Source organism: Lolium perenne, chromosome 1 (genome assembly GCF_019359855.2).
Source record: "Lolium perenne isolate Kyuss_39 chromosome 1, Kyuss_2.0, whole genome shotgun sequence".
In the NCBI taxonomy this organism is placed as follows: Eukaryota; Viridiplantae; Streptophyta; class Magnoliopsida; order Poales; family Poaceae; genus Lolium; species Lolium perenne.
The window spans coordinates 255,347,873-255,365,599 of record NC_067244.2 but is presented as its reverse complement, the minus strand read 5'-3'; the positions used below and the strand labels follow the sequence as shown (position 1 = coordinate 255,365,599).

Genomic DNA, 17,727 nt, shown 5'->3' with positions numbered 1-17,727 from the left:
TTTCACTAGGAAAAACAAACTAAAACCCGGTCAAAAAAAAAAACTAAAGCCAGTTGACCAATCTGATGTCTACTGCTGCTAGATTGGGCTCACTAAGTTGCAAGAGCACATTAGTGGCAGCATTTTCCCGTCACACTACGAGCAAGAACTGAAAACAAAATCACTACCCAGCGCTCTCGATTTTCCGACGCCACCGCCTAAAATCATCGAGACAGCGAAGTATGGCACAGAAGAAGACATACACGAGACACCATGGAGGTTGGTGACATCGAGGCTGAGGCTGCAACGTACTGTACACTTCTGGCATTCATTCAGTTCCCACACCGTGTGTAATCGCTGTAATAAAGCATGCTTACCAATGAGTCAATGACCATACTTTCATGGCCAAAACCCAAACAGCCAAGAGTATACAGTGGACTATAGAGAATTTTCGAAATAGATGCTCTTATAAGTGTTACCTTTATCTGTTTCAATCAGCTTCCTTTGCAAATCCGAATCTCCTCTCTGGTCAATTTTTTCTTCTTTTCTGTTTCTCCTCCTGGGCATGGTTCATTTATGCTTCTACGATTACACTCGATGTTTATTTATACCTGCAACCCTAGAAAGCTGCACCGGATTTTTGCAGGTCAGCTTTCCAGGAAAGGTAATTCAGCCTGAATGCATACACAAACATCTGCTCAATTGTACTATCTTCAGAATCTAGAGAAATATCTGCACAAGTTTGTTTGCCAAGAGAATACACGATATCGGCACTGAATCCCATCAGCAGTGTTAATTAAGCATGCTGAATTAGCATTACAGAGTGGAATTCTGGTACATGATACATCTGCTCTCGTAGCCTTGTCTGAATCTACTCGGTGATGAGTGCTGCGTGAATGGCTCCTGCAGTGACAAAGGATCCTAGTACTGAGCTGAGTGATGGATGGGGAACTAAGGTCCACCGAGTATCGCGTTCTCGATGTCTTCTCTGCTTAGCGCGTAGCTGAATCTTCTCTCCATGTCCTTCTCAAGATTTCCAGGGCCGCTTTTCAAGTATCTGGTTGCGTGATGAAGATAACAAGGTCAGTAAATTGGGCCTCGGCATATAACACAGTTCAGCCAATGAGCAAAGGTTCATGTTTGATAGCGGTTTCAGGATACGGTTCAATCTTGGAGATCAGGCAGTCAACTAGTCATGGTGCTGAGTAATAAAGTCGGTATGTGCTTATGAGGAGTAGGACGTTCTCCTTTAAAAGAAGGGTAACCACATTCGCAGCTTTATTTTCATTGATGAATTTGCAGAACTAGTTGAACCACAATCCTTAGAAAAATTTAAAATTAACGAGTTCAGTCAACAAACAAAGGATTTATGTTTTATGGTGTTTCCCGGATACAGTTCAATCTTGGAAACTAGAATCCAGGTAGTCATGTTGCTGATAAAGTTGGGAGTAGTATTATGTTCTGCTTCTGTGCTGAAAAGGGTATGATATTCAGTGTACTAATTTGTAGAGAGCTAGTCGAACTATTCTTGACTGTACAATATACAGTATATACAAATAAAAAACCAGTTGAGCAATCTGACATTGCGATTACTGCTAGATTGAGCTAACTAAGGCGCAAGAATATTCTGGCAGCAATTTTCAGTCACAGTACGAGCAAGAACTGCAGCGGAATCACGTGGTACCTGATGTGGAGGTCGGTGACGTCGAGGCTGAGGCGGGCGTGCCAGAGCGGGGTCTCGGCGACCCAGACGGCGCGGTCCTCGCGGGACTGCGCGAACCCGATGCTGCGCAGCCACGCCTCGATGCCCGGCAGGCTGTGCGTGTACAGCGGCTTCTTCTTCTCCGGCAGCCGCTCCAGCCACTCCGCGTCCGACGGCAGCGCCGCCGAGGCCGCCAGAGCCACGCCCCTCCGTCGGGCCAGTCCCCGCACGGCGCGGGGAGACGACGGGCAAGTAGACAAGTTCTTCCTGAGAGGGTAGTAGTGGTGGGAGGGTAGGAGGGCCGGGGGAGCCAGGGCGCGCAGCGAGCTCGGCACGGCCATGGACATCGTCGCTTCTGTCTTCCTCTTCCGGCTTCGCTTTCCTCTGATCTTTACTTTTTTTTTTTCTCTCTCTCTCGAGATTTTCTTCTCCTTTTCAGTGACAGATGGGCCGTAAGTTGGTGATCCACATAGCTGGGCTGACTAATGGGCAAGTGAGGCCCACCAAGTGTAGGCAAAAAAAGCGCGGGAAAGTCTCCCCAGAAATGGCGCGCGGCGGCGGCAAAACTTGCCCAATCTCATCGTCTTCCTGAGCCCGCCAATCCGAGCCGAGCTCTAGATCCACCTCTCCTCGAGCCATCCCTCCCTCGCCTCCGCGTTCAGCCCTTGCACCCAGCACCGGCCAGACCCTAGCGGAGCGGGAGCTTCTCGCCGCCCGCCGCGATGGACTCGGCGGTGCTCTCGCTCACCTGCGCCGGCCTCGGTGCCCCCGAGGAGGACGAAGACGGCGGCGCCGTCGGCTACGTCAAGGGCGAGCACTGCCTCGGTACGTTCCCCCACGCCTTGCTTCGTTTCGCCTCAGTTTGGATCCGCCACGCGGCGTTCGCTGATCTCTGCTGTTGCGTGCGGGCGCGTTTCTGCAGACAATCTGAAGGATCTGCAGAGGCTGCTGCGGCGGGACGACCCGGAGCGGCGGGAGGTCTTCAAGCAGGTCTGCAAGTGGAAGATCGCGTCCAGAGATCTGGTGCCCATCATCGAGAACTACCAGGCCGACCGCAACCTGGTGATCACGGCAGGTACATTGTTTCCCCCCGTTCCTGAGATGAAACTATGAAAGGGTTATACTGAGACCCTGGTTTGCTCAGAACCTACACATGATCTGAAACTTGCGACCTGTTGAGTTAGATGGCTAATTTTGTTGGTGAGGGAATCTCTGATGTAAGCACATTTTGTTGTAACAACCAGGTCATCATTTCTCCTAGTGTCCACACCTGAGTAGTTCTGTCGTACAACTTATACTGGTCAATAAGTAGTGTCTGCCATTTTGGATCCATTTGTTAAATAACTGTTTCCTCTTATTTTGAACGTTCAAGTGTAATGATATGGGAGTTAACTTTCTAATGAATCTAGTTTATTTTCTTTCTTTTTAGACTGACAGGATCTAGTTTTTTCTTTCATATGGCCATACAAGATAAGAAATGTTTTAAGTGTTTATGATAGAGAACGGTAGCTACTTGTATGTTATAGTATGGCGTATTGTGCTCCCGCCCCACGTCTCCCTCTCCTCTCATACGATCATTAGAACTTGTGTGGGTTAGTTGTTCAATCTTATAGATTAAGGTACAGTATTTTGATAAAAATTCTTAGCACCTTCGTGGCATGTCGTGATCAGTGTTGTTGCATATCCGAATATCTGTCACTCTCCTCGTGTGTCAATGTTTGATTTACTTTGTAGTTCATGTGGAAATTATTTTGTATTTCTTATATCATTGTAGTACACATCTTTCCCTCTTTATAAAGTTACATATTGCAGTTTCAATTGGATTAATAGATGCAGTATTACAAGATTTAATGTTTTTCTTTTCTTATTTTTGAAGTGAAAGTGCTGGTATTCCTTACCATGCCTGTGGACCCTTCATCAGAGGATGTTGCACAGCAGATTGAGTATCTGTGGGATTTGAAGGCTGCACTGACGCGCAATGTTGCAATCGCGGTCATTGTGTCTCTTCTTGAGGACCCATTAGATCACTTGGAAAGGTAAATTCTCTTAGATTGCTACTTTTGGTTCCATGTATATATCAGAGAAGGCCATGATTTCATTATGCTGTTATGGACTTGTATGTTTTAATTTACCTATGTTGTTGGCATATAAACAAGATGATTATGCCTTGTTTGCATGTCAATTTGAGGCTAGCCACTATCTTCATCCGCAGTAGACTAGGTCATGATAGAAAAATTTGTACTTGGTCAACAATAAATCTTAGAAATGCAATTTTTTTCTTTGAATCACAAGTTGAACCAAATATTATAAGGCTCTTGATGCGCTTGTTAATGTCCCAACGACCTACCCCTTAAAAAATATATATTATATATATGCATCTTTTTTTCTGTTTTGTTTGCATAAAGACCTGTTCCGCAAATATCACACATGTTCTGTAGTTCTCATTTCATTCTGTTCACAATTATTTACTAGCTCCAAATTTCTTTCATTCTAGTAAGTTGACTATTCATGACTTACTATTTAATGGCAATCAGAACTGCATTCACGGAAGATGACTGGAAGCTAGTTCAGCTGGTGCTTACTTTGTTCCGGAACCTCTTGGCTGTTCAAGAAATCACATTGCCTCAGAAGGCATCTGGGGAAGCTACCCAGTTACTATTCCTGGCTGACAGTTTTTTAGAGCTCATGTTTCAAGAAAACATGATGGACCTAATCTTGGTGCTAACTCAGCATATTGATGAGCCCTCTGGTTATCTCAAGCACGAAAATCTTCTTTTATTGGAGATCTTTCATTATCTCTTCTTAGGCCGGGACCCTGAATTGATTGCCAAAGTTCGTACTGAAGGCTCAAAGGTAAACCTATTCTTTGTAACTAATTTATCTGTTTCTTTAGATGCCTCCTGTGCCCTGGCCTCTTTCCTGTGAACTTACAATGAAAAATGTGTTACTTCATTGATATTACCTAGGATCAGGTTAATAGAGATATTGATACATCAATTGATTCGTTGAGATTGATGATGGAGAAGGAAGATAGGGAAAAAAAGATGTTCAGGCAACGAAATGCAGAGCAGCACTCACACAATGGAATTTTTACGTTCCTTTCAATGGTACCACCTTATTGTCAAATGCTTTTAGTTGGATTCTGCATCATATGTGGATAAATCATTCTTTGTGTTGCACTTGATCTTACAGGATGGGTCTAAATCATTGTGCAAAGGGAATCCCAGCTCAGCAATAGCATCTGCAAATAGCCTCCGGAAAATACGAAGTGTCCAAAAAGGCCCTCAGAAAAGGATAGCATGGGATAATGAACTTCTTTACATTCCAAAGGAGGGTATTATGGAAACGCTAAGAAGTTTCCTGGATCAATTTTTATCTGGAGGATATAATGGTAACTTAATAGTTTTTGTTTACCAAACTATTACTGTATTCCTTTTTTGTGTAAGCTTAGGATAACACAGTGCTTTTCAGTCCTGATGCAGTCTATTTGTGATGATATCGTGAAGGAACATCAATCTATCGAGAAATCTGATAACATTACATTCTTCAAAGTTGTTCGATTTGTCTTAGCTTTTCAACATGAGAAAGCATCAAATGCTCAGGTTTGGAACTGAACTCATGGGATATCTAGTTAATGTTTCATATTCTTATTGCTTGGGCGAATTTTCTTTAGGCACTGAAATTGTCAATAGCTGCTCGTAGATAGTTGATATCATCTTTGCTATACATGAAAGTTACATTGTACATCAGTGATTTCCTTGTTATCTAGTCTTCTTTGGCTGGACTTTTTTGTGGTTATTTGTTATCTTATCTGAACTGAAGACCATGATTATAACTATTCATACAGAAATTTGACTGTCATCTTGTTTTCCTGCTGTTTTGTGCCAATGTGACAATCTCTTGGTCAGAAATCTAGTGCTGGGCCCCAGATCTCTGAGACTTCACCAAGCAATGAATCTGAAGATAATCTACCATTTCGTGGTGACATATGTGGACCTGTTGCAGCCACATTGAATGAAGATATGTTCAATATAGTCATTTCCAGGTGGCGTGAGACCTATGAAGACCTGAAGCAAACTAAAGATTACAAAACACTTTCAGCCGCTGGGTCCTTAATGAAGAACATGGTAAGTAAATATGTACGCCATTCATTTAGTAAACATGGATGCTATACTTAGTTTTTGTGTAACCAGTTACATAATTCTGTCTCCCATGTTTCTTCCGAGCCAATGAGCTTGAGAACAGTTTACACTACTATGTTGTGATCAACATTCTAAAACGAAAATAGTAATGGTCGAAACAAGTGAAGTTTCAATAAAATTCGCTGGGCTTAGCTTTGAATTTGATCCATTGTTTCCATTGAGATTGGCTCAGTTTCTGTTCCTGAAAAGGTTTATTACTCCAAATAATTGGAATATTTCTCTGATATCTTTACTGAAACCAAATTTAGATGCCAACTTTAAGCTCGACAATGCAAAATAGAGATTTTGAAACTAGGCTTGAGCTTGGTTTGTTTGCTTTTGAGGTATAACTAGGAAAAATTTGAAGCCGTTTCACTATCAGTAAGTAGTAACGCAGTATCATTTGTTTATTAATTTTATTGTTGCTGAACGTTGGCGGCAATGACAAGTAGAACTGTGCAAAACTTGGTCAGAATCACAATATACTGCTATTGTGAAAACATAATTTATTTTTTTATGAAACGCGGCCTGCTTAATTCCCTATGTCTTTTTATGTTTTCCTTTAGTTCTCCATCCTAAGTCAAACTTTGTAAAGTTTGACTATGTATATAGAAGAAAATATTGATATCTACAGTATCAACTCAATATTGTAAGAACCAACATATATATATTTTATGTTTCATGCATTTCGTAATGTAGATGTTGATATTATTTTCTATATATTTGGTCAAACTTAAAAAGTTTGATTTTGACGAAAAAATATATGCAACATAGTTTAGGAAGGAGGAGGTATTTTCATGGTTTCTCTATCTTTGACTTTATAAATATACCAAATCAACACACTGAAGAACTTTGTGTTGCAGATTGGCATGATATACTTGGTGCTAAAAGTTCACCCTGAAGATTCAAGGGAATCTCAAACAGCTCGTGTTTTACTGTATAAGCTGTTCTATGATCAGACAGAACAAGGCCTTACTCAATTTCTCCTGAACTTGTTCAGATCTTTTGATACTCATAAGCAACCAAAAAGGTTTATACAATAGACCCTTAAAGAAATATATATTATATACTGTGATGTTTATTTGCTGTTTAAATTTCAAGCTTGGAGTATGCTAGCAAAGGCACTGAATTGCTATTATGCTTTGCTGACATGTGTTTGGTAGTAACTTTTCTGCTTCGTAAGAATGATGCTCCACATGTACACAAGTTAGAGACATCCATTAGAGCAATCTTCGTGTTCCCAACATGTACTTCAAGCAGTTCTCCAAGCAATATGTCCCATTATGAAAATTAGGATAGGCTTTAGTTGTTACCCTGCTAAAGTTGAATGTACATCTTCAATACATTAGTCCAGTTGGTGCACATTCTTTTGCTTCATCCACTGCACCTGAAAATACTAGTTAGTGCACATTCTAATCCATTTAGCCAATGGGTGTGCAGCAAGTTGTGAATCTTGTGACGTCTAATGATGAAGTTAGATTTATGTGCAAGTTGCACCATGCACACTGTAGTTTCTGGGTAGGGTATTTCAAGATTTGAATTGTAGTTTGTTTCTGCACAATGGAGGATTGGAGGTCCATACTATTTTGTTAATTCATTTAATTAACCAAATGTGTACTCTACTTTATATGCTTCCAACCATTGTTTCACTTATCTGTTCTTATCAGTGCTCTTGCGGATCTGGTAGAAACAATTCATATCATGCTACAGCTCATGGAGAAGCTTCAATCACGTGGTGCTTTAAGGGTATGCTTCCTAACTTCAATAAACTATTTCTTATATGGTCAACAAGACTGGATCACCATTTTTTTCAGCAACTATGTTTTTTAACAATTTTCAACTGCTTAAGTAAAGAGACAAATTGAGCCTACTTCCTTTTTGATTTGATTATTAACCCCCCCTTGAATTTAGGTTGCGAAGAGGACAAGAAAGGGAAGAAAAAAGAAGACATCAGGTGACAAAAATGAGAATGCCAAACCTGAAACAGAGAACATGGAAACAGAGAATATGGAAACAGAGAATGTGGAAACAGAGAATATGGAAACAGAGAATGTGGAAACAGAGAATGTGGAACAAAGCTATATTGACCCAACAGGTGGGACTAAATGTACATCTGATTCACTTCCAGATTTGAGAAGTGAGGATCCTCTGGCAGAGCTTACTGTCCCGGAGGAGGGAAAAGTTGATTCCAACGTCACAGAACTACCAGATACAGCTGTGGAAACGGTGGTAAGTCTGGAGGGCACCACACAGCTTGGGGGTGATCCATCTTGTGCAGGTAGTGCTGAAATGAAAGGAAATGCCATTAATGAAGAGGAAGATACTTCAGATTCTTCAGCTGATGATTGCCCCCCAGCTACCAGCGAAGCTGATTTTAATGTATCACGGTTAATATCCAGCCTTGCCAACAATTCTGTTGTCCAAAATATATGCTGGTTGTTAAGGCACTATAAAACTAACTCCTTTCGAACAAATCACTACATCATATGCATGCTGCGAAGATTCTGTGAAGATCTGGAGCTGTCACCAATGCTCTATCAGGTAATAACACACTGTTGCATATTTTTCACTAGAGCTCTGTATTTTCTTGGGATCTGACACTATACTGTCTGTCTTTTGCAGCTATCGCTTCTAACTACCTTCTATGATATATTAGCTGAACAGCAGGCGTCGAGTTCAAAGGAGTATGCAAACATTGTAAATTTTCTATCTAAAGTTATAAGGAAGATGCTGAGGGCAATGAAAAAACAGCCACTGTTATTTGTTGAGATACTCTTCTGGAAATCACGAAAGGAGTGTCATCTCATTGATGCTGATGCCCTACTGAATGAGATCAAGGGGGATGTTAACAATAATGCTAGTGAAGTCGGTGCAAGTAAGGGATGGAGAGGTCCAGTAAATATAGCAGATTCTCTTGGCGATGATGAAGCTGACAATGTTATACCACAAGAACCATATGATGCTGATAAGTAAGTTTGTCTTGTGTATGTCCATTAATGTAGTGTGAATGAGATGAGTAATTTCCATTCATGTGGGGATGTAAATAGGGATGGAGATTCATCTTCTGGTGAGCGTGAAGGTGATAATCAGAAGAGCATGGGTGCCACAAATAGAAGGAACAGGTTACTGTCACTTTCAGGCAGTGACTCTGAGGATAATGATAGGTTTGTTTATATCCAGCTCTGCATTTGAATCTTACATGCTTCTTCTGGGCTCTCTTTCATTATATTCACTTATTTAGGAATACTGTATCAAGACGCTCTCAGAATTCAGGGGTCCCAAAGAGACGAGGGCGTTCCATTTTTAACGAAGAGCAAGAGAAGCTTATCAGTGATCTTTACGAGAAGTAAGTAATCAGTTTATGTCAAGAAAGAACTAGATTACTAATCAATTCATATAACATAGCTTTGCCAAGCAGAACTAAAAAAGAAGTCCCTGTTTTTACATGTATGAGGACGATGTTTTGTTACTTGGGCCTGAATCACATGCTGCCTTTCATATTGCAGATATAAGGATGACCGTAAATGCAGCCATCTAATTGCTGAAGCTTTAGATCCCAGTGGAAAGATATCTTCGGCTCAAATTTCTCGAAAGCTTACACAGCTAGGTCTCAGGAATGCCAAGAAGAGGACAAAAGTTCCAGAGGCACCTCTCTCAGCTGGAGACCTAGCTACACAACCACAAAACCACACACTAGATGATCCCAAGCCAGAGAGCACCCGGTGAGTATTATAAATGACCAGCTGTGCCATTCTTCCTCAGTGGCCAGGCCACTGGCCCTGAACCTCTGTTACGTGCTCAACAACGAGTTATGCACAATTATTATCAAGATGAAATGCATTACTTAGCATGCCAAAGATGTCAAAACAAGTACACTGTACACCCATTTCCCTCGGCACATGTGTGAACAGAATTAAATAATTTGTAGTTTCTTTTTATTAAGTCTAGGCTGCATTTTCAGGCGCAGAAGGAAAAGGTTACATGGGTTAAGCAGTAATCATGACAATGGCGCTAATCATCCAATATCATCTGATGAAGAAACACTGCAAGCACTTAAGAGCAGGTAAATTCCTGCTTTAAATTGCTTTCATGAGTTAATTTATTAGCTTGATATTTTACTTTTGGGGTTTGTTTTACTGTTTTTTTTTTTCGAGAAAACGCAACCATTTCATTGAAAAGGTAGAAGTTTGTTTACAGGTCTCCTAGGAGACAGGTTGCAAGGACTAAACATATCCTAGTGTACATCCCAATCTGGAGGGAGCGCAACTCTAAGCCCAAGGGCGCCAGCTCTAGCCCATAGGGTAGCTTCCTCCTTGATCTTGGCCATCAACCGCTGGATACATGGCTGTGCCCTATCGAAGACACATTCGTTTCTATGTTTCCATATCATCCAGGGTATCAGTAGGGCAGCGGTTCCCAGTCCCTTGCGCAGCGGCTTCGGGGTTGCATGCAGAGCTTCGTCAAGCCAATTGGTTAGCATGGTGTCGTTGTTGCTAGGAATTCTGCATGTCATCCGCAGCCACGACAGCGTCTCATGCCAAGTTTGCTTGGAGAAGGGGCACTCGATGAGTAGGTGTCGCATGTCCTCCGGGTCTTGATCGCAAAGCAAACACCTTGGGTGGTGCTGCAGCCCACGTCTTGCCAGCCGCGCCGCGGTCCAACACCGGTCCTGAAGGGCGAGCCAGGCGAAAAATTTCACCCTGGGTGGTGCCCAGAACTTCCAAGTGTGCTTCCAGGAGGGCGATGGCGTCGAACCATGGAACGCGGCCTTGTAGGCGGAGCTCGCGGTGTACTCGCCGCTCGCAGTCCACTTCCAGAGCAAGCGATCGGGTTCATCGCTGAGAATGGTTCCCGTAACCCTTAGCCATAGCTGCAGGTATTCGCCAATCTCCTGGACCCCGACAACGCCGTGGATGTCCCTTGCCCAGGAGTTGTCACGCAGCCCATCAGCCACCGACCTTGCCCGGCGCCGGCGCTTGGGTATGCAAGCGTATAGCGCTGGTGCAATCTCCTGTATGGAGCGGCCGTCGATCCAGCGATCGTCCCAAAACCTCGCGGTGGATATGCAAAGCTTTTGCATGTGCTCTAAAAAGACTTTGTTTTTGGTTCACTGTATTCGGAGCTGCCAGTGGTTACGCTAGAAATGCCATTTGGATGTTTGAACAAGCATTTCCAAAACAGAATCATATTATTTTGTACTACATGTCATTTATCTTTGACTGCACTAAATTGCATGTATTGCCAAGTTCATTTTTTAGTTTTGTTTTAGGGAAAGGTGCAATTGAATAGGGTAGGTTGCATTTTCCCTCCATAGAACTGAGTGAGAACAAGCCACAGCTATATGAAGTTATTTTATGCCGCCTTTTCCATTTGGACATTCTGAGTGTTTCCAATTGTCTACTGCAGAACCAAAACTAAGGAGCTGTCCTCGGAGGATTTTTCGCCGAGTATATCACAGCATCAAGATGAGGCTTTGCAAGGCACGGATTCTGATGATGAGACCATAGGTTCTATGCTTAGGTGAGCTCATTCAGCTTTATATACATCGAGAACTGATCATTTGAATGTTCATGTTGCCAGTTTCTGTTCAACCTCCATGATTTATATGTATGATCTTCCCTTACATACATTTGACTGAACCATTTTCCTTGTATGCTTAAACAGTAGAGGAAAGAAGAAAAGGTTATCTGCGTCAGATTTTACCGCGAATGGACAAGAACACCAAGATTCTTCGAAGAACATGGCTCCGGTCGTTGAGACTATTGGTCTAAATACAATGTAAGCTCATTTAAGTTAGTTAAATTACATATTTGGAATAGCTTAGTGTTTGAATGTTCATCTACGCTTAGGTGTATGTCTGCTCATATATTTTGGATATGAATGTTTGCTCATATATTGTTTCCCAAATTATGCACTTATGCCTAGTGAAAGCTGAAAACAGTTAGGCATCAATAACCAGTGATAGTACTGTAGTATAGTACAGTATGTGCAATGATCATTTAATGATATAAGAAACTTCTCTATTTTCAGGGACGTGTCTCTCCAACCGGAGTCAAACTCACTTGATGATAACAGTGGTCATGCTGGCGAGGCTGAACTTTTGGATGACTTCAGTGAGCCCGAGATGGATAATCGTGAGAATAGTGAGCAAAGGGTCACCAATGAGATGAACATGACTGAATCTGGGGACATGGGAAGCTCCTACGGTAGTCAAAAGGCTGGTTCGAAAAGAAGAAACAGACTTGTAATTGATGACGATGATGATGATGAGTAGGTTACCCAGAAGATGTTGAATGGAAAGCTGGATTCAGCAGCTTGGAACAGATGTTGGGCTACAGCTGCTGGGTGACATGCTTCTGAGTTCGGAGCAGGGTTCCAGTGAAGATTAGCAGTGAGCAGATGCAACTTCAGGTTTTCTGGAGCTCTCAGCCTCTAGTTTGTACATGATTATTTTCCAGCCTGGTCTTGCAGTGCTAGCAAATGTACTTGCTCGATCTTATTATGTCTATGGAAACAACTCTTATTTGCATTTGCAGAAAAATGCTCTTATTTAACATGCAAAATTGTTCTCTAATAGTAATATCTTTGACAGTGCCTATGTCGGTGGCAATGTGCTTTGGCATGCACATGATTGCTGTGTAGGCCAAGTAATAACACTGGTTGACGTCATCAGAAAAACCACAAGAAAGTGGAAACGATAAAGGAAACTGATCTAGATTTTTTTTTGGGAGCGGTCACCATCAGGTCTTCATAGATTAATCCTGTCAGGAAATTACAGTGTGCAACATACGACAATGGGCGTTGAAATTACAGATTCACTCACACTACCGCTGTCTACCAGAGCCGGAGATGATGATGTTAGGTGCGAAGAATGACCAAAAGCCAATGCTGCTCTTCCTCTGTTCTGATTGATCGGCAGATAAACAAGAGGGGGTAGAGCGTGGATGCAGATAATCCGCCGCTGGCGTAACCAGACCTACAATCTCAATCAGGTTGGCTTTGCCGCTGCCGCACTAGACTAATATAATGCTATCTCTATACCTGCTGCATCTTCTGACCTTTTATACTAGTATAGTACAAAGTTCAGAATGTCTTTTGTTTTGTTACAGATGAATGCGATCAAGGCGGAAAACAAGGAGCTCAAGGGGACCTGATCTCTGAATGTCAATAGTAAGATATTTCGATCCTTCAGAGATGGATCGTTCTATGTCAGAAATTCTCCAACGTGCTATTGTTGTGCTATTTTGTTGATTATTAGGCTGTAGCGAATATATTATAGGTGATTAGCAACGAAAAGTACACGCCTAAATGTCTTGAGTAATTCAGGTAAAAAAAACCCGATGCGTATTTGTTTGGGCGCACCGCGCAGGATTAGGTTTGCCTATGTCAGGACATCCGTGCGGACACAAACTCCTACAGGTCGGTCGATCGATCGATTCATCCAACTTCTCTTTGATCAATCGTGTAATAAATACAGGTACGTACGTCTTCGGTCTTCGCCATGGTATGCCCGATCGATAATGGCCAAGACGTCGTCGACGCACAGATCGGCCTTCCTCCAGGCCACGCACCGGTTCGACATCCTCGGCTACAGCACGCTCAAGTCCCTCGGCGTCAGCACCTCCGTCCGGTCCGGCAGCTTCGACGCCGGCGGCTTCCTCTGGGCGCTCGTCTGCTGCTTCGATGAACGAGACAAAGGGCGAGGCATCGTCCTGGCGTCCATCTCCCTAGAGCTCTCCAAGAATCCGAACGACGTTGAGGTCGTCGCCATGGCCAGCCTCCGGATCGACGAGGCCGCCGGCACCGGCCAGTTCCCGGCCGCCGTCTGGCGGAGCGACAAGGCCAACACCTTCAGTGCCTGGTCTAGCCGCGCCCTCGCCTGGGAGCTCTCCGTCCCGGCGGCGTTCCGGGACCACGAGGCACGCTACGTGGACGCACACGCCGACCGCCTCACTATACACTGCACCGTCGACGTCCTCCAACACGACTCCGCCGTAGCCACTAGAGACTGCTTCGTTTCCGTGCCACCGCCGCCAAGCATCTCCGGGGACTTGCACAAGCTTCTCAGGGGCAACTGCCTGCCCGACGTGACTTTCATCGTCGAGGGCACCGAGATCCCGGCGCACAAGCTCGTTCTCGCGATGCGGTCGTCGGTCTTCCGCGCCCAGTTCTTCTACGGGGACAAGGAAGACATGAAGAAGGAGCGCAGCACGCGGCGCCTCGAGATCAAGATCGCCGACATGACCGTCTCGACCTTCAGGGCCATGCTCTACTTTATTTACACTGACGAGCAGCCTAGACCCAAGAAACAGGCATGCCTTGTTGCCATGGCGCAGGAGCTACTCGTGGCCGCGGATCTCTACGGCCTTGAGAGGTTGAGGCTCATGTGCGAGAAGATACTCTCCGAGAACATGGACGTCGACAATGTCATGATGACGCTGATCCAAATTCATGGCAGGCACAGCTGCTGGCAGCTCGAGGCTTGCTGCATCGAGTTCTTGGCGTCCAACCCGGACGTGTACGGTGCCGTGGAGGCCACGGAGGAGTACAAGGAGCTCGAGAAAGATTGCGCCGCCTTCATAAACGAGGTGACAAAGAAAGTAGCGAGGCGTGCGGTGGCCCGCAACTCCTCCCCTCCTTCTTCCAGCCTGCAGCCACACAAGAGCGTGTCGAGGTATAACCCTAACGCGCTGGTCAGAGGCAGGCACGATTTCGTGATCGAGAATCTACCTCACGCTCATGAACGCTCCTGCCGCCGAACATGTCAACGTCCAAGCCTCGGCGTGCTTCAGGATCAATGACCCGTCACCGACATTCTCCCACCGAGGTCGGGATCCGTCCTCCGTGTATACCAGGGTCGGGCACTCGTACGGCCATGCGCATTTCGCCACTCTGGAATCTGCCGCCACCTCACACGACGGCTCTCTCACCGTACACGGTGAAGTCCAGGTGACCAGCGAGTCCCGCACCAGCACCGCGGGCGCCTACGTCGGAGCAGCGATCATCGTGCCGCCGACCGAATTGGCATGGCATCTAGAGCAGCTGCTGGCGAGCCAAAAGGGGTCGGACGTCAAGTTCCTGGTCGAACAGTGTGAGATCCACGCGCACAAGCTCGTGATCGCCGCACGCTCGCTGGCCCTCCACAAAGTGGTGGTGGAGTCGGCGCGCAACATGGCCGAGGACCATGTGATTATCAACGGCATGAGCAGCATGGTTTTCAAGGCCATGCTCCACTTCATATACACCGACGAGCTGCCGCCTCATCTCGACAGCCTTGTCCTCTCCAGAGATTTCGTCACCGTGACCGGAGATCTGCTCGGTGCAGCGTGCCGGTTCCGCCTAGAGAGGATGAAGCGGCTGTGCATCAACTTGCTGGCTGAGAAAGTCACCACGGTGTCCAACTCGCTCGCCACTCTCAAGGTGGCCCGGTGTCACAACTGCCCGGAGCTAGAAGAATACTGCAGACGGTACATGGCGTTGCCTCACGTGGCCAACAAACTCACAGAAACTTGCATCAGCTTGTTTCTAGATTCTCAACTAGTTTAGCTACAGTTACCTAGTTCACCTGTATCATATTTTCTTCCGAGTATTGGTTCACTAGTAATTTGTTTTCAAGTGGATGCATTTTTTTCTTTTGCTTAATAAGCTAGTTATGGGTGATTTTTTAAAATGAATTCCTAGCTTTGACAATCTAATACTAGTATGTTTTGATGGAGTAACACACTAACACTCACTCTACGAAGGAAACTAGGAAAGGGATTTTTTTTGAAACGAGGCAAAAAGTTTGCCTATCAATTAATTAAGAAGAAATGTGCCTAGTTAATTAACGGAAATCCGGGCGAAAACTAATACAATTCGGGCTAAACCCATACCAACACTAGCACCAAAGGGCCCAACACATCGACGATTGCGGTGACCAAGCATACCACTGCATGGTGTAGTACGCAAGTCGTTAACATAATACAAGTGAAACACCGTTCCACTCATATTACATCCCTCAGAGTGGTACAACAAAAACATATGCGAGTCCAAGACATGTCTATAGAAGGATACACGAACTGTTTACAGAAGATCCACATAGCCTCCTACTTTACAGTGAGGTAAAACTGTCTAACTTATTGCTATCTCTAGCTCTAGAGCTACTTGGCTTGCTATAGAAGTCTAGCTACTTAGGTGCTAGGATTAGAGAAAAGGTTCCCTTCTATTATTAGACTAGGTTTCCACTCCAGCTGATGCAGAAGCTAACTCCACTGACTTCCTTGATTGGATTCTCCATCTTGTTGTAGTTGACTCCTTTCACTAGTAGAAAACCTCTCATCCATCTAAGCCTTTAGTACCGGTTCCCTTCCGAACCTTTAATACCGGTTCCGTGCGTGGGACATCAATACCGGTTCGTTATGGACCTTTAATACCGGTTCGTAACACGAACCGGTATTAAAGGGTTTGGGCCCGATTTCCAGGCGGTGGTGGGGCCAGGGTTGCACCTTTAGTACCGGTTCGTGTAAGGAACCGGTACTAAAGGGTCTGTGCCCTATATGACCGCGCGGCAGCGCCCGAGCTGCTGCATATCTCATTCTCATTTCTCCTCTCACATTTCCAAATATTTTGCACCTCTCACACTCCAATAATCTTTATTTTTCTCCACCATTTTAACAAGATTAACGGCATACATCTATCCAAGGGTTAGCAATATCATCCTTCCTTCCGGCGTTCCTAATTTAGCTCAGTTCTTTGGTAGTTTTAACTCGTACTATTTTTGTAGTGCAAGCAAGGTGTTCGATGAAATGCCTAAGTTAGTGATTTTATTTTTTTATATGCAATTTGAGCTGAAATTATGGTATGTTTTGTAGGTTTTAATTAGTATCATCCCCGTCCTTACATTGCCGATCGCCAGCGTCGTCCCCTAGCCGGCACGGTACAACCTCGGTGAGCCCCTCTTCTTTTTTATAAAAAACAATTAGTTTTATGTGATGAACTTGAATATTAATTAAGTTGGTCACTCATATATCCATGATGTTGTGTATTTAATGATTTTTGATATACATATAAAATGCAGATGAGTCGGCAATGGATGTACGGTGACCGGTGCCATCCCGAGTTCATTACTGGCATGCATTATTTTCTCAACGTGGCTGAGGCAAACAGGCGGTCGAATGGTTTCATGTATTGTCCATGTAGTTCCTGTAAGAATATGAAGGATTACTCTACCTCGAAGACCCTTCACGTCCACCTGCTGGAGAACGGTTTCATGCCCAGCTATAATTGTTGGACCAAGCACGGAGAAAGAGGGGTTATATTGGAAGACAACAAAGAAGAAGAGGATAGTGACAACTATCCCTTATTCACTGAAGACGGTGGTAGTAGAATGGGGGAAGACGAAGCTGAAGAAGAGCCCATTTTCGATGAGCCGATTTTTGATGACCCGGATGACGATTTGGGTCGGGCCATTCTTGATGCGAAGATGAACTGCGGAAATGAAAAGGAGAGGTTGAAGTTGGAGAAAATGTTAGAGGATCACAACAAACTGTTGTACCCAAATTGCGAAAATGGTCAGAAAAAGCTGGGTACCACGCTGGAATTGCTGCAGTGGAAGGCAGAGAATGGTACTTCTGACAAGGGATTTGAAAAGTTGCTGAAAATAATAAAGAAGATGCTTCCAGGGGAGAACGTGTTGCCCTCTAGCACGTATGAAGCAAAGAAGGTTGTCTGCCCTCTAGGATTAGAGGTGCAGAAGATAAATGCATGCATCAATGACTGCATTCTCTACCGCGGGGAGTACGAGAATTTGAATGCATGCCCGGTATGTAGTGCATTGAGGTATAAGATCAGGCGAGATGGCCCTGGCGATGTTGAGGGTGAGTCCAC

General features: G+C 44.3%; 3 protein-coding genes across 5 annotated transcripts; 2 read left to right on the top strand and 1 right to left on the bottom strand.

The window, feature by feature from the left end:
* Window positions 1–674: 674 nt before the first annotated feature.
* On the bottom strand, window positions 675–2,091 carry LOC127327698 (uncharacterized). The gene is made up of 2 exons (XM_051354488.2): window positions 1,664–2,091; window positions 675–1,036 (listed from the first exon to the last, which is right to left on the bottom strand). The coding sequence occupies exons 1-2, from the start codon at window positions 2,026–2,028 to the stop codon at window positions 931–933; spliced, it is 471 nt and encodes a 156-aa protein (XP_051210448.1). The 5' UTR covers window positions 2,029–2,091; the 3' UTR covers window positions 675–930.
* LOC127327697 (uncharacterized) lies at window positions 2,077–12,436 on the top strand. 3 transcript variants are annotated; one of them, XM_051354486.2, is made up of 19 exons: window positions 2,077–2,506; window positions 2,604–2,756; window positions 3,558–3,717; window positions 4,216–4,534; window positions 4,654–4,788; window positions 4,874–5,072; window positions 5,153–5,283; window positions 5,590–5,808; window positions 6,726–6,892; window positions 7,530–7,608; window positions 7,774–8,403; window positions 8,485–8,831; window positions 8,910–9,026; window positions 9,104–9,208; window positions 9,369–9,584; window positions 9,824–9,925; window positions 11,269–11,382; window positions 11,527–11,640; window positions 11,893–12,436. In XM_051354486.2, exons 1-19 carry the CDS (start codon window positions 2,404–2,406, stop codon window positions 12,134–12,136), a joined length of 3,654 nt encoding a protein of 1,217 aa, XP_051210446.1. In that variant the 5' UTR covers window positions 2,077–2,403; the 3' UTR covers window positions 12,137–12,436. The 3 variants fall into 3 exon arrangements, with proteins under 3 accessions (XP_051210446.1, XP_051210445.1, XP_051210444.1); XM_051354485.2 differs by having other exon boundaries at window positions 4,648–4,788; window positions 11,530–11,640; XM_051354484.2 differs by having other exon boundaries at window positions 4,648–4,788.
* A 1,195-nt stretch (window positions 12,437–13,631) lies between these two features.
* Window positions 13,632–15,408, top strand: LOC127339959 (uncharacterized). Its single transcript, XM_051365752.1, has 2 exons — window positions 13,632–14,625; window positions 14,690–15,408. The coding sequence occupies exons 1-2, from the start codon at window positions 13,632–13,634 to the stop codon at window positions 15,406–15,408; spliced, it is 1,713 nt and encodes a 570-aa protein (XP_051221712.1).
* The last annotated feature ends 2,319 nt before the right edge of the window (window positions 15,409–17,727 follow it).